The 19,865-nt window shown below is 35.5% G+C and overlaps 1 protein-coding gene across 7 annotated transcripts in view; it reads right to left on the bottom strand.

Annotated features, from left to right (window-relative positions):
• Positions 1-19,865, bottom strand: part of LOC105329971 (phosphatidylinositol 4-kinase alpha) — a 34,974-nt gene that overhangs the window by 2,642 nt on the left and 12,467 nt on the right. For 5 of the 7 annotated variants that reach the window (XM_066080367.1, XM_066080364.1, XM_066080369.1 and 2 more), the window contains 34 exons: positions 19,225-19,384; positions 18,340-18,390; positions 18,115-18,223; positions 17,773-17,903; positions 17,249-17,379; positions 16,804-16,886; positions 16,548-16,618; positions 16,160-16,284; positions 15,959-16,040; positions 15,734-15,817; positions 15,355-15,564; positions 15,008-15,100; positions 14,771-14,855; positions 14,392-14,451; positions 14,085-14,212; positions 13,688-13,846; positions 13,177-13,328; positions 12,833-12,940; positions 12,393-12,523; positions 12,014-12,151; positions 11,540-11,638; positions 7,832-7,914; positions 4,554-4,735; positions 3,999-4,131; positions 3,187-3,312; positions 2,944-2,997; positions 2,517-2,637; positions 2,293-2,422; positions 1,986-2,056; positions 1,805-1,877; positions 1,460-1,619; positions 897-1,001; positions 641-766; positions 369-489 (listed from right to left, as the gene is read on the bottom strand). In XM_066080367.1, coding sequence (XP_065936439.1) covers positions 369-489; positions 641-766; positions 897-1,001; positions 1,460-1,619; positions 1,805-1,877; positions 1,986-2,056; positions 2,293-2,422; positions 2,517-2,637; positions 2,944-2,997; positions 3,187-3,312; positions 3,999-4,131; positions 4,554-4,735; positions 7,832-7,914; positions 11,540-11,638; positions 12,014-12,151; positions 12,393-12,523; positions 12,833-12,940; positions 13,177-13,328; positions 13,688-13,846; positions 14,085-14,212; positions 14,392-14,451; positions 14,771-14,855; positions 15,008-15,100; positions 15,355-15,564; positions 15,734-15,817; positions 15,959-16,040; positions 16,160-16,284; positions 16,548-16,618; positions 16,804-16,886; positions 17,249-17,379; positions 17,773-17,903; positions 18,115-18,223; positions 18,340-18,390; positions 19,225-19,384 — 3,875 coding nt within the window. The remainder of the gene's footprint in view (positions 1-368; positions 490-640; positions 767-896; positions 1,002-1,459; positions 1,620-1,804; positions 1,878-1,985; positions 2,057-2,292; positions 2,423-2,516; positions 2,638-2,943; positions 2,998-3,186; positions 3,313-3,998; positions 4,132-4,553; positions 4,736-7,831; positions 7,915-11,539; positions 11,639-12,013; positions 12,152-12,392; positions 12,524-12,832; positions 12,941-13,176; positions 13,329-13,687; positions 13,847-14,084; positions 14,213-14,391; positions 14,452-14,770; positions 14,856-15,007; positions 15,101-15,354; positions 15,565-15,733; positions 15,818-15,958; positions 16,041-16,159; positions 16,285-16,547; positions 16,619-16,803; positions 16,887-17,248; positions 17,380-17,772; positions 17,904-18,114; positions 18,224-18,339; positions 18,391-19,224; positions 19,385-19,865) is intronic. The other 2 variants (XM_066080368.1, XM_066080371.1) reach the window with 1 other exon arrangement.

The following is a 19,865-nucleotide window of genomic DNA, read 5'->3' as shown; positions in this document are numbered from 1 at the left end:
GCAAGTCACAATCAATAAATGAATGTCAATTTTTTAATCACAGGTACACAACAATTCTATAGACTAACTATTAGACAATTTTGTGAAGTATACAGCTTCCATAATTTCTTATAGTTTTCAGTATCCTTCAGTACATTTTTTTTTCAGAATATTTTTTTTGCGCCCAACACCTATAAATGGAAACCGAATTTAAAAATGATTTCTCATTCCCATAATTGCGATTCATTTTTCTGGATATAGATGGCGGCCCTGTACCTATATGTATCAGATTATTGTGATTGATTTGTCTGGATATAGATGGCAACCCTGTACCTATATGTATCAGATTATTGTGATTGATTTTTCTGGATATAGATGGCGCCCTGTACCTATATGTATCAGATGGCCTGTGTTGTTAATCATCAGGTTTCCATTGTGTCTGTCCTTGATCTGTAGAAGGAAGGTGACCACACTGTATGCTGCCATACTGACCACAAAGTTACGACGGGCCTGTAAATAAAATCAAAATACTCTTACATAGGTCTCAACAATATGCATGGGCCTGCAAACACAATCAAAATATTACTATATAAAGACACTACACATCACCGTCATTATCTCAAATTTCTCCTCATACCGTACTTTAAGCAGGACAACTTACTGTCTGGAATTCTGGTGTGTCATCATCACCAAATGTTTTGTGGAAGTAATCATACAAAGTGATGTCTGTTTTCTTGCCGATTTCATCTCTAGATTTACTGTTTGGAACACACTCAATCACCCCACACTACAAAAAAAGAGGAAACATGACATAGCTTGTATTACTAGATCACCAATATTTCTTTGATCAGGCATACTCCACTGACTATCATGTAGTAACACAGATAACCGGTGTCACTATGATCAGACTGACTCACCCCTGGAGCTGTAGCCACCACTCTGTATGGCATCAGATACAACTCTAACCCAGTCTGCTCAAATATGTTCTTGAAGAGAGAGATCACCTGCAGAGCCAGCATGTCCTAAACACAAGGAGGATAATGAGTTTGGCTGCACTGGTGAATGCTTCACCAGAATAAACTTTGTCATGTAAAGTCAAGAAAAATGGCGCTCAGGTTAACATTAATTTGGAAATCTGTTTATCACAATTAACTACATAATTATGTACATGTACCAGTTTCTTGATTTATAATATTTCATTACTTTATGGTGACACTAAATAACATATATACTGTCTGCATCTACATGCAAAAAACAGTTTCAGTCAAGGCTTAATCTTCCTAAAATAGTAGATATTCATTGCATCCACAAAAAACTGTTAGTTTAATCTACTAAGTATTACGGTACATCTTCAAAAAATCTATCAGCTAAAAATGATAACAAAAAAGACTGTCATTTAACAAAATCAATATGTAAGCAATTATGTTAGTTCATGTTCCAAACTACTTTAAGTATGAAGTGATTTATGTACAATGTATACCTGTCTGACATCGTCCCCCACTTTGAAGATGGCTGCCTGCCACACTTCAGCCGAGTTCTTCATGCCATGATTTTCTTCCTCACTCATTCCTAGCATCTCAAGGTCGTGAACTCCACAGCGCTGGACTCGGAAACGTGCCAAAAATGGAGCCTTCGCAGCACTGAAACAATGAAATGTAACTTACTAAATTGTGATTTTCATATATGTGTACATGTATTTCTCAGTTTTCCTGAGGTAACATTATAAAAAAAAGTTGTATAGAACATGTAGATCCCTTTCATTCATTCTTTTCCATGGTGGCTTAAATACCACTTCAAAACCCAAGACTGAATTAACTTCATGTACCTCTGTAATGGTATGCCAGAATTCTTGTCAATGGCTGTGACTATAGCTTCAGGATTAGATGGTAGGTAGCAGCCTACACAATGAAATTTATCAAAGTCAGTATTAGTTACAAATCGAGCAACCATTTACTTGTAACAAAATAATTCTGAATCAAAGATTGTGTACTTGAAACAGTTTGTACCTTTCTGCAATTCAATTTTCCTTAGTTCTTCAAGACATGCTTTTTTTCTTTCATCTCCTTTGGGATAGGGTCTGAATTTCATTAAAAAAAATCAGTCTTAATTAAACCTCATAAAGTCTTTAAGGATATATCGGTACTTTATTATCAACAAAATCATGTCCTTTTTCATTTGAACAAAAAATATAAAGGAACATGTACCTTAGTACAATGAACTAAAAAAATGTAAATGTAAATCAAGAGATACTGACCCAGTAATGGATAAATAAAAAACCGTTTCTAAAATACATGTATAAGGAAATTTCTTTACTTGATTGTGCCTGATATGGCAGTGATCTTTCCGAAAAAGTCAAATTCCCTTTCATAGAATCTCCTGGCTGGCCCAGAGAATGATTCCTTGATCCTTGTCATCAGCAGCTCCATCTCCTCTCCAATGTCCTCTGTAAAAATTTTATGAAACAAGGTCTCTCGAGGCTGGAGAGCAGCAATTAATCAAATTAATCAAGTACTATGGGATTAGATAAAACTGCTTACCGTCTTTGACCGTGCCTTCTTCGTCCCTGTAGACATTGGTCTGCATGTTCCACAGTAACTGATGGGCCAGGAGAGAGGAAGTCTTGGCCGCCCACATCACAAAATCTGCTACATAACCCATCTACAACCAGACATGCCGTCATGGCGTGAGATACATTACTTTAGCAGCTATATATATATATTACATTATAGATATTATTCAGATACTGACATGTACAAATTTTACAGTAGTAGCCAGTACCTCTAGCATACATGTATATAAACAAGTTTATAATGTTTGAAGATTTACACAAGTCATCCTAAAAATCATGACAAGTGTTTGGACAATTTGAACTTGCCTACTTTACAAAAGAAGTACCAAGTACCTCTAATTTTGTTAAAAAAGTTTAATAATGCTTGGATTGGAGATAAAAGTCAATCTACTAACCGAGTCATATCTGAGCGCCTGGACAATCTGAGGGATGTAGAACAGGAGTGCCTCCTGTAATAAAGAACAAACATGACTGATACGGGTCTCATTTGAGCCTATAAAGGTTTGTGGCCTCACTGTCCTGTATTTGTTTAATTTTCCTGAATCTGTTATACAAGTCAGCATTTTTAATGAGTATCAATAACTACAGTATTAAAAGCATGAACATACTTATATCACAAGCTATATTAATTGCTTTACCGGTGGATGTGACATCAGGACTCGGACAGCAAATTGGGCAGTGAGTGGATGTGGAGGGTACTGCCTAGAAAAGTAGGACAGGGCCACACTGGGGGCCACCTGGCACCACGTTAGAACATGACTCAGCTGTAGAGAGAAAAATGTCATTCTATATCTATGACTATTTTGCAAGATGTGTCAGTGCAACATTATGGCATGTTTAAAGTAAATCCACCCTCCTGTGACGTCATACATTTTACATAAACCATGAATTCATTAAAATTCTTGCAAGTAGATTTGTAATTTCTAAGTTATTATAGATGCACATCAAAAACTCAAATCATTGTTTACTTGGATATATTTAAAAAGCGTTTCTTCATCCTTATATTCGACATAATTCAATAATGACAAAGGGAAATAACTCTTTTTTATTTTTCTCTAAGTGATATACCTAAATGCTATAATTTTTCTAATGTAAACAATTTTTTCTTTTTTTTAAAATTAATTTTAGTTTTCTGGCATAGTAAGCAATACAATTTAAATAGATAAACAAGTATCCATCCACTTTTATTCAATTTTTAAACAAGAAAAAGTGTGATTTTCAGATGATAATTTCAGCCTTTGGTTTTTATTACCTTACATCTTAAATAGTATGGATACATATATATTTTATTTATTTTTTGATGAAATTCAAGTCCAATAAGTTAAAAAAAGTTAAGTTTTTTAACTTTGAACCCATAATTTTATAGGTACGGAGTTACCTTAACAGTATCAATTGTTTATTTTTACTTTTAACCCCTTTTTATCTAATACAGATATGCTACATCCCCCACCTCGGGTGAGTCTGCCTCCACACTCTGTGCGGTCACCAGGAAGTTGATGGCCTCTGGGATATGTCGGACAGCTCCAGGATTTAACCTCACCAGCCTCATCACCTCCTTCCTCAAAGTCTCAGAAGTCTTCAACCTGCCACAAAACAAGCAATGTTACAGTATATTTTCTATAAATGGTGAACAACAGCTGCCTCTCTTGATACATTTTCCAACAAAATTTCAAACTGGCACTTCCATCATTCTTAAACATTACCTCCCTTTACTTCACTTTACACAATTAAGATGTTGGCAAAGTAAAAATCCCTTGCATTCTGTTTAGAATATCAATTTCCTTGATTGTCAGATGTACATGTAGCTAAAAATTTTTGCACTTTCTTCTGTTTGGGGGTAGAAAAGATACCGTAAAATGGCTATGAACCCTACACATTAAAATCAAGACAAGCTTAACTTCACCATGTATTGTTATTTGATCATCATACTAAATTCTTAAACTTTGATACAGCCACCTTTGTAAACTTACAGCAATATTTTACCACCCCCCATATTTTATATTACCTAGCAGGTAGATACACAGCCAGTACAGGTGATATGTCCCATGCGATGCGGGCGTGCTCCCTCCACTGTCTCTCAGAGATCGGGGTCGCCCTCCAGATGGTAATCTTGTCCTCATCTTTTATCTTGCTTTCAGCCAGCTCTAGAGGGTTGTGCCATGTACTGAAGGCATCAATCAGATTGGCCTGGAATAGAAGGAGGTCAATATGTGCCATAGTAGTTGATATCAAGTACACCTGACTTCTTATAAATCTTACTATGAACGAACTACAAATGTACATATATAGGTACTGTATCATTCCTTTCCTTCTATTGCAAAATATTCTGATTGTTTTATAAATAGGATATATTATATTTGAAGATACATGAATAATTCAAGAATGATTCAAAATTTAACCTCCCTAATTTTATGATAAATGATTTTTGAACAGGAAGCAGCTAAGCAGAGACATCAATATTTGTGGGTCAACAAGTAAATGGAACAGTGGAATCATTAGAATTCATGGTAGCTCAATTTTTGTGGTATTCATGGGTAGCCCTCCCCCACAAATTTACTTCTCGATGAAAACAAACTTAGAGTTATCTTTTTTATTGAAATGGAAAACCAATGCATCCATAAAATTACATCCCCACAAATAAGCAAAAAAGCCCACTATCTGTGAAAATTGGCCCACAAATTCCACAGGAAGAGGTACACAATGAGGCTACAAAATTCTAAGCACGAAATAAACCTTTTCTTATTACACATTTAGAACACACGAAAATAAAGAAACTTTTCATAAATTATCTTAACGAGGCCGAGTACAGAACGAGTACGCACGCTTTCGCGCAGCGTTTCATTTGTATTGTGACGTCATCTTTTTGCTTGGTTGACGCAATGGCGTGATAGTTTCAACTGCAGATATTCAGCGAAAATTGTTGAAAATATATCATTGTTGCGTAAAAATAATGTTATATTGTGGAATAAACATAAATGTCTCGAAGTATAAGCTATATTTGGGCTCGGGTCGAAAACGTGAAGAGGGTTCAGCAAGCCTAGCCCTCTGTCACGTTTTCTTAACCCGCCTAAATATAGCTTAATTCATATATTTCAAGACAGTAACCATGTATTTTATATTTATGACCCTTAATATGTGATGTTATATATTTTTTTATTTTTAAATATGTCTGTATGTTTTAATAATACTAAGTAGATCACCTTTTCCGCCTTTGTCAAATAAAAAATAGCCATTATGTGACGAATCTGGGAAATTGGGCATACAAAAATCAACTTTGATAAGACCCCTGGAACAAACCAGGAGGTAAAAGTGTTTTTTTATTTGACAATTTGATGCCTTTTAGCAATAACTTTAATATGTAGAACAGAAAAAGAAATCCCTAGGGCAGAAGTTTTGAAAAAATGTAAAAAATATGCAAAATTGATACATTTCAAGCAAAATCCCATAGGGTCCTATGTTAAAGATGAACAAACTTTGAGATGACCTCCTAAACAAACGGTGTGGTAAATGTCTTATTTTTTAATCTTAAAATAATAATTATATCAGTAGAAATTCATGTAAAAAGTTTCATCCAAAAATCTAGGGCAGAACAAATTAGACCCGGCCTCGTTAAGTTTAGATTTTAATTACTGGTAATAACAAGAGGCCAATTGGCCTTAACAGTCACCTGAGTAGCATATAACCCATACACAAACCTGTCGAGAGTCTCACATAAGCATTTAATAAATCAGGTTTCATTCTGGAGTAGAAAAATTATAAATCTGTAATGACGACCACCTCCCTGTCTGAAATCTTTCAAAAAGAACTGTGAAACCTATAATTTTGGCAAAAATCTTAAAGATCTGGTCTACAAAATCATGAATTCAGTTTTCCTTTCAGGTGTGTGGGAGTGAAGAAGATAATTTTTGGGAGTTGATTTTAATCAACTCTCCTATGCAGTTACTCAGACAAACCGAAAGTGAAACAGTGTTTGGACCTCAGCACAAATCATCGCTGCTGACAAGACTTAGTTCTTGAAAATGATTGATGATTTCGATGTAATGTATGCTAAAGCACTGTTTTTCAAGGAAACTTATTTATAAATACCTTGAAAATAGTCAGATTTTAAATGGTACAAACAATTTAAATATTTTTTGTAGTCGTATGTATTCCTACGCCAGAGTTCAATATAGTCTTGTTCAACTCGACGCTCGGCTGTCTCCGTAAATCTCCGACAAGCAGAGAGTCTCTCTGTCGGAGATTTACGGTGTCAGCCGAGCGTTTGGTTGAACGAAACTAAAGTTTGGATCCATACAATTTTCGAGAAATATTTCTATTACTGATACATAGTTTGATTGAATTAATTTTATCTTTAAATATTATATTTAACATGATTCATATGGGGGTTTCTCAACATTCTTGTCGAAAAAGTCCAAAAATTCATATTAAAAAAATGAGAGTAATTCAAATACAAATTAGAAACTACATGCACTTGTCATGCAAAATAACATATCATTGATTATGAAATAAATAAACATCGACAAAATCAACTCCCGTCAGTTCTTCAGTACTTTGATTTAACATTATATGCATTAACACCAATACATCCATTTTGGCCCCAACATAGAGTCAAAACACATACTCCAGGGGAAATGAAAATTAAAATTTCAGTAGCTCTAGGACTTACTGGTAAACATAATTATAAGTCAGTTTTTTATACAGATGTGTGAGAATAGAGAAGAAGATTTAAAAACATTATATGCATTTACACTATGTTGCCATTTTGCCCCCCTCCCTCATGTCCTAAACCCCTGACCCAGGGATCATGAATTTCACAATTTAGGCAGAGGAGTTAGTGGACATCATAACCATGTATTCAGTTTTTTGCCCACAAGAGTGGGAGTAGACAGGAAGATTTTTTAAGATTTAAAACATTTTTATTATATGGCCATAGTGGCCCCACCCTAGAGCCAGAACCCCTGACCCAGGGGTCATGAATTTCACAATTTTGGTAGAGGGCCTCATGGGCATCATAACCAGGCATTTAGTTTTTAACAAATATATATGCATTGGGTGTAAAGAAGAAGATTTTCTAAGATTTAATACATTTTAACTATATGGCCACACTGGCCCCACCCTAGAGCCAGAACCACTGCAACAAAATGACAAAAACTCATGCTTAGGTTAAAAGACTACGCAGTCCCATCCGCTGAAGTGATAAATCTTGCGCTTGGAGTTAAAGAAGTTGTGGACTGGGGCAGCACCACAAGTGTGGGCCTACAGGTAAGTACAGGTAATACTGACCAGTAACAGCAGGATCAGGTTCCTCTTCCTGGCGTACTCCTTGATGAAGTTGCCCATTTGTCCCTGCAGGGTCTTCTTTGCACCTGGGGAAGGGAAACAGGTTCATGTATAAAGACATAAAGGAAATAACAATTCTCAACCCTTTATACATATATGCAGGCATCAAAGCTATATATATATATCTTATAAGGTAGTTTTCTGAGATGTTTTATCATATACATGTATATGATTTTTTGCACACCTGGAATAAATATAACACATATCAAGAATTGATGCATTCAAAAAGACATGATGTAAAAATTTTTGAAAAAATGTAAAGCAATGCAAGCTTAAAGCAGTCTATAAGCTGTAATTCATGTACATAGGGATGTAACAAGTGCTCTAACATATTAGCGAAAGATTTGCAGCTATAACTATTATCAAACATGGATGAATAATTCAACTGTCTTAATTATCTAACATTTATTATGAATTGTACCAAATATCAAATTGCTGAGTATCATCTTTTGTCAGTTACAGGTACAGGTAATTCATATCTCTAAGTGTCCAACAAGGCTTGCTACTTTAATATCCTTAATACATGACTATAAAAGACTAAATTTCATTTTATTACCTGTCTTCAGGTAATTGTCAAAAATCTTACCTGTACCAAATTCCAAATGTAATTGTGGCAAAGAAAATGTGAATGAAATTTAAAAAAAAAATGATGGGACAACACCCCTTTATAAACTCCATGGGGTTCAGTGCCCATTTCTTTACTTTTAAAACATATAGTTGTAGTAGTAATAGTATACAGTAATAGTATTTCCAAGAAGTATACAGGAAGTTCTGGACATGAACACAATATCTTATATTAACTTTACCAAATCCAAGGAGGTATTGTTACACTTACATTTACACATGGGCATATTTCTTACAGGAGTAATACATTGCAATAACAAAATAATAATCATGAGGATACAACTTGTCACTGCCATGCATCTAATAACATGCACTACACTACATGGCAGGGAAGGGATTCCTGTGAGCATGTGTCTATATCAAGGACCTGTTACTTACAGTAAATATTATAGTTTCTTGATTGTACATTTCAGAAACTTAGACATGGTTGGAGCTCAAAATTTTAAATTTTATTTTTCTATTTTTTTATTTATAGAATACTGGTAGTTAATATTGGTATTTTAAATGCCTCGTCAAAATCTTGAAGTCAAATATTGAGTTACAAGTAAGATACAGAGTTTGAAATTCTTTGTTTTCTAAACAAAGCTCGAGTCTTGTTACTGTGTACATAATTAAGTGTTTTATTGGTATAAGTTCAATCAAATGGTGTTCCTTCTGTTGATGTTCATGAACACACTTGTTTGCCACGAGTCATTTTGTCAAAGAAATGGTTATTCCTTACTTTACGTTATTTGTGAACATATTGTTTACATAACAATTAATGATTGTTTACATAACAATTAATGATTGTTTACATAACAGTTAATGAATTCTTACCATGTATCTCTCTTTTAACTTGACTTTCAACATTCAAATTTTGGTCAATCATTCGAATTGCACAAGTAAACTATTTAATACATAAAAAAAACTTTGATCTCAAATTGTGTCTAAGTCCCTTTGATTGCACGAATCAATATAAATCTAAATTTGTTGTTTTATTGTTAATCTCCGTACATAACGTTATTCTATTGTGAGCATGAGTATGAATCAGTGACAGAATGCCAACAAAATGTGGATACATGTACATCTTTGGTAATGTGAAATAACACTGAATGAGAGAGAGAGAGAGAGAGAGAGAGAGAGAGAGAATAATAGAGGAGAGAGAGAGTTGATACTTTGATTCATAATACATGTATATACAGGTATAACAAAACAAAAAATATATGTGTGTGTGTGAAGTTGGATATATGCATATGAGCCATACATCTGGCTTGATTAATCCAGGAAAGAGGAACAAAATTTCAAAGCACTGGGTTTACATCTGAGAGCAGAGAATAAGCTGCAAGAAGTTCAGTAAAACGAACCAAAAAATAAAAATAAAAATAAAACCGTAGTCACACATCTAAGTGTACAACAAAAAACATAGCTACCTGATCCTTAGTGAACTTAGATCAATCTTATCAAGTTTAAGTTGATAAAAACAACAATTGAAAATGATCACTATTTCTATAAAATAAAAATAAAAGACCACTAGGCAGAGATAATGGAAAGTGGTTCTATACACTGGATAAAACCACAGAGTGAGAGAGAAAGTTAGCATGGTGCACCAACATACGGCGAGCTAATGCATCTCCAAACACACTGACTAGACCTACAAATCAAAACGGTTGTTATTGTACTGGCAATGCAACCATTAGTTATATTTGTTGGACTAATAGTCATACAATAATTGCTGTATCTAGAAATGAAACGGAGGCGTGACGAGTGCCCGCAAGGGCACGAGGTCACGACCCCGTTTCATTTAAAGATACAGCAATTATTGTATGACGATTGGTCCAGCAAATGATTTGTGGCACGCCTACTTTCACGAGCTGCATTTTTCGCGCAGCATTTCAGTTTGGACCGTTTTGACAGATGGACGTAGATTTCCTTGAGGATGAATTCAAAATTGAAAAGATCGACGACTTGACATCATCTCAAGTTTGTGACGAAATGGAAGCTTTCGACGGATTACTGAACATGAGCGTTACGTAGACGCTTGCAGAGTACGAAACAGGATTGGATCATCTCCGAGTGTTCCGTTTTTCCGGAAACATCTGCAACTGTCCATAGTGAAGAGGAGCCCATGAGCAAGAGGCCTAAATTCCCGTTTGGATAATTTAAAAACTGCAACGTTACGTTTCAGTTTTAAAGTATAGTTAGTAGCCAGATAGGTCGTTAAACTAAACGAAACGTATCTTTTTTTTCATTTTCGTTGTTGAATTTAATGTTGTCTGTCTTAAAAATTACACAAGGACGTTCAGCAGCAGTTCGGGTGTTTATGGAGAAGAATTTGAGTTTAGAGTTGTTTTGAAATTGATTAAAGCATAAGTTTTGTGGAAGTTTGCTTCTTCTTTTTTTCAGTGTACAATAATTCAAAAATTATTGTACGGTACTATCACCATGCCTTCTTTCATACAGAACAATAACTTGTAAATTCTAAAGTTATTGTACGGTAATAAGCCACGCCTACTCGGGTGAAAGACAAGTATTGGAAATTATTGTACACCAGTCATCAAAGGAAAAATGCCGCATAAGTGCCACAAGGGTTATACTGGGTTCTACAAAATAACTTCTGTGTTATGATGAACTGCTTTTGAGCAATCTAAGCCTGCAAATCCAATGATGAAATATGACACAAGAAATAGCCAAAATGTTCAGCCCCAAATCTATGCAAAAGTTAGGAAGTTAGTATATGTGTATATACCGGTATGTATAAATTAACTGGAAAGACATAAAAAAAAAAATAAACCACAGCTAATTGTCATGCCATTCTCGGACAATTCTCTTCAGACATAAGACGAGGGACAATAAATTTAGAACAGACATTTTGACAATGACAATCAATTGACACAATTCTTCATTCAAGACCAAACTGTTTGTGGTACAGCTAACTTGAGACACTTCATACTTGTATTGCAATGTGAATTTCGTAACCACCTAACAGAATGTCTTTGAGCGTCTTTAAGGAGTGCTCAAGTTAGGCTGACCTCTGACAAAGATACTTGCCCTCCCCATGGGCGGGGTTATAACCCAGGTGAGACTTTTCAATAGGTCCATACAGACCCATAACAAAACTGTTCCTGTGCCTAGCAGGGTCTAGAAAAACTACAACAGACTCCAAACATCAGTATCATTCTATTGGTCAAACAGCAAACCTAATAAATCATTATACAAAAAAACTCTATATAAAACAACAAAGAAAAACCCTTAAAATCTTACCCCATGCTTTTCTCAATTGAAAATCACATAATTCTATCTAAAATTTACCAAATTCTAAAGAATGATACTATTGGAAAAATAAAAATCCGTAACAGGATAATAAGCAAAACATCAATGAAGAAACCAATAGCTGCAACTACAAATACAAGCAAATATATTTTCATATAAAGAAGTATCATATTTAAAATAGATCTTTTCTGTAAAATGCTTCTACATAAGAAATAGCTCTATATCAGTAGTAATTGTCCATCAGGAACTTACTCGCTGATCGCTTGGAGTTGGTGGACATTCCCGAGTTCATGGTCAGGTTGATCCACTTTCCCTGAAGCAGGTCTGAGGGAATTCCCCCTGACTGGGAAAGTCCAAGGGAGTCCTGTCTTTGAGTTTCCTCTGACACACCTAAATGTACCCAATTCAAAGATTTTAACAGTTCTGATAATTCAAATAGTATATGTTCTTACAGAAACCATGAGAGCATTTACATAAAGTTTTGGGAATATGGGGAAAAAAATACTAATACCCATTAGAAAATGAAATTTGATCAAAACTGAAGGTACATGTATACACATTTTACAATGTCAGCTACAGCTATATAGTTAAGAGATTGTAGGTAAACAGGGATAATTCTACAGCTCCCTACCCCCAAGCGGTATGATCCTGTCCAGGGTAATGTACTTCTTGTCTGTGAACAAAAGTCTCCAGAACTTGACCATGGTGTTGATATCCTCTCTTAGGTCCGACCCTCTCTGGGAGGGATACATCAGTGGGCCTCTGGAAAAAGTCAAAATAACATAAATAATATAAATACAACTGAACTTTGCAATCTCGAACACTGATATCTTGAATACAATGGATAGTGTCAAAGTGATTTGTAAGTCCCAACCACCTATCTTTTACATATTTTACCCTCGATATAAATTCTCGGATATCTCAAAGTTTTGAAACAGTCCCATCTAATTGGAGCAAAGAAGTTTGACTGTAATTAAAGTATCATATTGAAAGGCAGGTGGGAGTTACAGTGTAGACAGACAGTGGGACATAGAACATGTAAGGAACTAGTGTTTATGTTTATTCACTTACGCAAAGTAGTCCAGTGCAGCGGCGTATACCCGTTCTCTGAGCACGCTTTTACTGGTAGTGTTAGGGAGGTAGGAACCCTGTAGTAGCTGAAGGCCCATACTTAGCAGCCTGTACAGAAACAAACAATCAATTAACACTTAAAGGATCACCATGTCATATTAAATCTTAATCATACCTTATACATGTACCCTGTAGTAATTAGTTGTGATAAACACAAAACTTATTGCTGTAACTGCATGCAATATTCAGGTGAAATTGAGGTTTTGTAAATAAATTATTCACAGTTACTTCACTAACAAAGGGTGAATTTGGTGGGAGTCTTCTATATTTACAGTCATACATACTTGAGCCTGGGTCCTATGGCCTCTGGGTGCCGGGAGATGGGTGGGGGTCGTCTCCCCACACTGATGGACAGAGATTTACTGAGGAGACTGGCCAGGATGCTGACCTGGTCATCACTGCTGTATCGAGCAACCTCCACTCTCTCCGCTAAAAACTGAGGGGACACAAAATAGTCAAGCTTTGTTTACTCTTGACACTAAAACTACTGAGAAATTAAAAACCTTTAGCAAACAAGAACGATCTTTTCCCTTTGTTTATAAATATAAAACTATTTGAGAAACCAGAATTTTTTAAAACATTTCAAGAGATTTGTGAACAACACAAAAGCAGAACAAAAGAATATTCACATCTGATCTAATGATCTATGCAAAATTGTGACTTATGCATTTGAGGTTAAAAGGACTTATGGACACAATCCGTTCTTATACATTACATGTATCAGTATTGAGCCACCGAGCTGGAATTCAAATCTTATTATGTCGAATTACAAAATCGCCCTCTTTTTATGTGTACCTGGGTCCAGATGTGATGAGGCTTGGCGAAGGGCGGGTCTGGTCCAAGGACCTCATTCTCTGCTTTGGCCAGGGGGTCAGGTCTCTTCTTGTCCTCCTCAAAGATCCCTATCCTACTGTCCACAGAGAACTGCCAAGCAGCAGCCATCTCACACAGAAACTGGAAAAAATCAGCAGTAATTACACACATGTACATCCACTCATCACAGCTTACCGTACTTGATGATATATTTATGCAAACCCCCCCTCCCCCCCCCCCCCTCAAGTGCATTCAGTAGCTGTGTGTTTCATTGATATCTGATCCATAAATTCACTAACAAAGAAGTTTAATTGTGATGGATTTACATAAACATATTTATACAATGTATTCAGTATAAAGAATTTCATGTCAAGTTTACCTCAATACTTAAATTAGGTCGAGCTGCCAGAAGCCATTCCCAGCAGGCAACACCAGCCTCCATTGTTCTGACAGAGAAGTTCCGTACCGGTGTCCAACACAAGGCATGGAGCAACTGCTTGTTTATTTCTACAAAACAACATCATCTTGTACTTAATAAGTTTTGTCAGTATGAAGTTATCATAGACACATTCTTGGTTCACCAAAAATGTATAATTTAAATTCTACAATGAATTTCGGGTTTGCCTGTAAATATACATTAACATTATGTATGATGAATATGATTTTCTGATATTTGATGATAGTACCTGGGATACTGACGAGGAAAGCACACACACGGAACATGGCAGGGATTATCTTCTCTTCATCTGTAAAGGGGAGAAAAACATACAGATAGCTTTAATCCATACAAATTCTTCATGAACTAGTGACTTGTGACTTGTGAGGCATCCCCCTTCTTGTAAAGCTCTTCAACATCATGTAAGAAACCTTCATAAAATTCCTTGCAAAAATTTTCATAAAGACAATTCAAGTTTTAACTTTCTTCTTCTCTTTTATGCCACCATTTTACATGCAAGTTAAATTTGATATAACATGTAAAGAGTGGACACATGTGCATCCTACTTAAAGATGTGCCTAGGTTTTTACAAATTGACCAGGTGTTAACAAGTAAGAACAACAGTGTACCTGAACTCTTCAGCAAGGATTCCAGCTTATCATAGAGTAACTTAGACAGCTCCGATTCAGAACACAGGGACTTCATTCCAGACACCTACAAGTTAATAACACTTATAAGGAAGATCAAGTCCCGCATAGGCTAAACAAAGAGTGCTCAAAATATGTGTACATATCTCAACGAATCTGTATCAACAAAGGAATTACTTATTAATAATCTACGTAGATAGGAACTGCTGTATGATTTACCTCGCCCGTGTACCGACTTCTATGACTGAAGTTTGCCATGAAGCTAGAACTGTCAGTTGTAACACATTTTGGTCGCCTATCCAATGTAGCTGTCTGTAAGAAAAAAGACCAGAAAACTCAATTCCATGTCCTCATTTAAAAATTACTTTGATGTCAAAAAAATGATATACATGTACAAGTAAAGGCATAGTTGTGTATGCATTCATTTTTGTAATATACAAATATGCATGGTTTCCCATGCAATATGTTGAGTTTAACTTTGTCTTTTTGGATTTCCTGTTCGAAAGTTAACCCAGGACTCCATAAGGGGACCCTTTAGTCTGACACAGATATTGCCCAGTACTCACCCCTAGGGGTTTTGAGCTGGTGTTGTACCCAGCAAAGCTCAGCACGCTCTGAGTGGCCAAGGCCAGACCGCTGTGCTGGAACAGCCCCTGGGTCATGTTGTCCTTCTTGAGCAGGTATTCAATCAGGTGAGAGCGGGTGGTGGTTGGGGCCCACTTCATGGCCTCCTGTAGAATCTGCTGGCTTCTGGCTGCAAAGTCCTTCACTGTGTTCTAAAAACACAATTGTTAGAAGAAAAATGAAGGGTGCTTCTTGTTTTGAGACATCATGCATTCAGGTATGCAAAATAAATTTTCCCAAATTTTTGAGTCATTAGTCAAACACAGCTAGAAACTAGACTTCTGTGCACGTAGGGTCACAAAATACTGAGAAATGACTAACCTCCCTATCTGTTAAGTTGTCCTGGACTCTCAGGGTGAAAGAAGTATCAGGGACTTCAAACTCGGGGGCTTCTTGGTTAGGGTCCTGTAATACATGTACAGATACAACGAAATCATGATTATATATTACATATATTACAATGAATATACAGTGTAACACACTCTATTATTGTAAAATGCAATGCAAGCAAGAAGACTGTTTTGCAGACATGTCATTAATATTTACCATTTGCAGGGAGCTTGAGAGAAGCTGTATCAAATCTAGCATTGTTTTCAGCATTGGTCCACTCCATAAAATGTGAGGAAATCTACATAATATAATATGAATAGAATTTTATTTTATGTGGGTGCATGTGGAAACCTTTGTCACAATAATGTGAATTTCCTAAAATTATAATCCTTTTTCTACAAATATTGTGCCACTGACCTTTCAACCATGTTTGTCATGTATCTGTCGGCCACACGGCGAATTCGCTTGTGGATATGGTTGAAATACACCAACAGAAACTGGGCATGACTCTCTAATTCTGCATCACGAGCCTCTGACTTAGGCTGAAATGAATAATACAAAAAACTACATAAGGTACAGCTGTACATGGCGATTTTTATCAAACTCAAAAGTCCCGAACCCCCACCCCATACCAAATATACAGAACAAATCACATGTACATCCCAGAATACAACATCATCATGAACATGTAATTTTGTTTCCAAATTTCTATTTCCAAGTAGGTGAACATGGACAGGTGCATGCAATTAAAGATGAAAACAACTCAAAATTTGAATTAATTGTGAACTTCAATAAAAATCCTTACCTTTTCATCCATGACATCTAGATATTTCTCAAAGGCCTTGTCTGCTACAGCACTCACACACTGCCACATTCCTGGAAAAGAATCCAGAGACATTAAACACATAGAAAAATAAACTTTCTGCAAGAATGGCCTTCAAGATGTCCTGTTTCATTCTAATAATCTCATCTTATCAATACTTTAACAAAATACAAATTTAGGAAAAAATATAATTTAATGTCAAACGTCTGGATGTATCAGATTTGAATCAAGAATTGACCTGCTTTGTCCTTGAACAATGTTGGGTCCTCCAGGTAAGTGAACAGTCCGTGGACCGCTGACCTTTCAGTAGAATGTTGCAGTCTACAACAGGTATATAAATCTTGATAAACTTTGTATACTAGATAACATACTGTGATTGTTACATCTTAATTACAGTCAAACTTTGCTATCTTGAACTTGATGCAAAATTGAAAAAAAAACTATCCATGGATTCTTGAGATATAAATGTAATATATTATATTTGAGATATCAAAGTTCAATACAAAATCGTTCACTTCAATTCATATCTAAAACAAAATATTTCTATACACTGCACAACATGTAAGTATTAATGATTAATATTTAATATAAACTCAAAATGAATAATATTCAAGTGTTGGGATTAACATGATTCAAAGTGATTTCTAATCAACAAGCATAACTATGCAGCCACTGATGTCTACCTGAGAGTTTCCAGTTTGTACACAGACAGGAGGTAAGTACACTGGGCGAACGACAGACTCATCACCAGCTTCTGGATTTCCGAGTTCTCCAGCTGTGAGAAGATCATTGTCCGCAGCTCATTCAGCTCCGCCTGTAAAAAGCCAGAGAAAAACTCATTAGTAACTAAATATAATCTCTTCTAAGATTCTATTGATGATAAGCTATGTTAATTTATGTAAATTAAAAGAAAATTGAAAAAGTTTAATCTCAGTTGCATTTACTCTAACTTAGACTTAATCCAGAAAATTGGCATTGTTCAATGTCAACAAACTGCATTAAATTATTGATCATATAGTGTCAACAGAATGCAACTATTGGACTTGCTGGTCTTATGATGTTAACATAATCTATCACTTTGACCCCATATCACTATGGCCCCATATTCCCAACAAACTGGATGACCCACTCTTGTATCCCCATAATGTTGACAGACTACTTGACCTTGAGTTACTGTCTGTTGCTATGATGTATGACCTTGACCTACCTGCCCCACTGTGTCGTCACGTAGAGCCACACTGTACTGTAACTCAGATCTGAGGTGTTCTTTGGAGATCAGCAGGGGTGATTTGGTCGCAATCTCACATACTCCGTCATACCACTCTCTTGGCCAAATCACTGAAAAATACACAAGTAGCAATGAAAAAAAGGACATCATATAAACATGTTATAGTAAATAAATGCTTCAGCAAGTACATACAGTCATGTATATTCAACTACATACTTGTTTTACAAGACAAATAATGCTGCAGGTCAATGCTATTCTTATACACAGAATACAGACAGGTATGTAGACATAAACATTTTATAGGTACATGTACACACTGACCTGAGTCCTCCACTGTAAAGCCAAACACCACACAATACTGCCAGAAATCTCGAAACAATTTCAACAGTCGAGTCTTTGGGTCCTTGATAACAGGAAGTCGACGAATCAACTGTAAAAAAAAAAAGCGTCACTGTAAGTTACAAATCTTGAATACAAGGAATTCTACACAATGTATCTACAGGTTTTTTATGGGTGTATGTACGAAAAAGGAGATAAGAATCCTACCACTCTGATGACTGGGATCAACACTCCCAGATTCCCTGCTGTCCCTGAGGCCTGAAACATACAAAACAGATAAAAAAACCCCACAAAACATACAAAACAGAATGCCTTTCAACCTAATCATCCCAATGCAAAAAATTCTTTTCATGATAAAGCTCAGTCAAAATAATCTGTAGTTCTGTACCCTATTGCAAAAAAATAAAAAAGCCATTTAAGGTAGCTCCATACTCGTAAAATTCTCTGAGGAAAGTTGAAAAACCGAACTGATTTCGACTTAATAGACTTAAATGTCATCAATTGTTAGAAAAATATACATGTCATCACACTTTTTGAGATGTCAGAGAAACATGAACTAGAGCATATTTTAGCATTAGAAAAATGTATTTTTTTCTGTTCAAAGTAAAATCTTGAAGGCAGAAATTTGTTTTTCTTGTTTAATTTTAATGCCAACTTTATCAGAAAACTAAAATTACAAAAATATTTTAAAATTAATCGTTGGAATAAGAAAAACTATAGCATTTAGACATACAACTGAGAGAAAAACCAGAAAAAGAGTTATTTCCCCTTTGCATAGATAAAATATATAAAAATTTGGAAATTTAGTATAAAATTAAGTGCAAAAATATCTTTAACCTACCAATACTTCTAATTACATCCATGTGATTATATTCACATAAAATAAATAAAACTATCTTGCACAATTTTTAAAGAATTCAAAGTTTTACAAAAAAGTGTGACGTCACAGAACACTGGATCTACTTTAAGGGACTTTTATGAAAAATTTTGTACTTTCCAGTTCCAAGATAAAAATGCATGTTTCTCCCACATCAATTTTTTGCTACAACATGTAGTTGCTATGTAGCTTCTTTCTCTCTATTATTTTATTACCTTCATGGCCCCCGAGCTTTTGTCACTGGCCCGCTTGGCTGCCAGCCCCATGTTGACGAACAGTTCCAGGAGGCGGACTAGCAGCTCATGCTGATCCTCTGCTCCCTGCACATTGGAGGCAATGTTAGCCAGCGCGTTGATAACTGGCTGGGACACTTGTCTGTCAGAAACAAGTCAAGTAGTGTCAGTTTCTACATGGTATCATAAGATCAATTCAAACACTGTCAGTTCCTAATGGCGGCTCACTGCATTTTGAAATAGTTTCTCAAATCAGCAGATACTACTATAGTAGGCGAAAAAATGTGCAATTTTGGAGAAAAAAAATATATCTTCAAAAATCTAATTCAGTAAATGTGAACAAAAGCTCCTGGGGGATTTCAACTTTTGATCTGTGTTTTACAAGCCTAATACTTCAACCACTGAGCTATGGTGACATTCAACCAAAACGATTGATAGAAACAATTATTTTTATAAAACAAAACATTTAAATCGCCATCTTATGCATAGTGTCTTAAAAAGTATAAGTCTAGGTCTAGTGAGGTATGTTAAACAACATGGTATTCATTATATCAAATCTAACACATGTACATCGGTATAAAATCACACGATGCATGTTCTACTTGAGTAACATACATGTATAC

Source organism: Magallana gigas, chromosome 3, assembly GCF_963853765.1.
Source record: "Magallana gigas chromosome 3, xbMagGiga1.1, whole genome shotgun sequence".
In the NCBI taxonomy this organism is placed as follows: Eukaryota; Metazoa; Mollusca; class Bivalvia; order Ostreida; family Ostreidae; genus Magallana; species Magallana gigas.
Note: the sequence above shows the minus strand (reverse complement) of the source record. Positions and strands in the feature narration are given on the sequence as shown.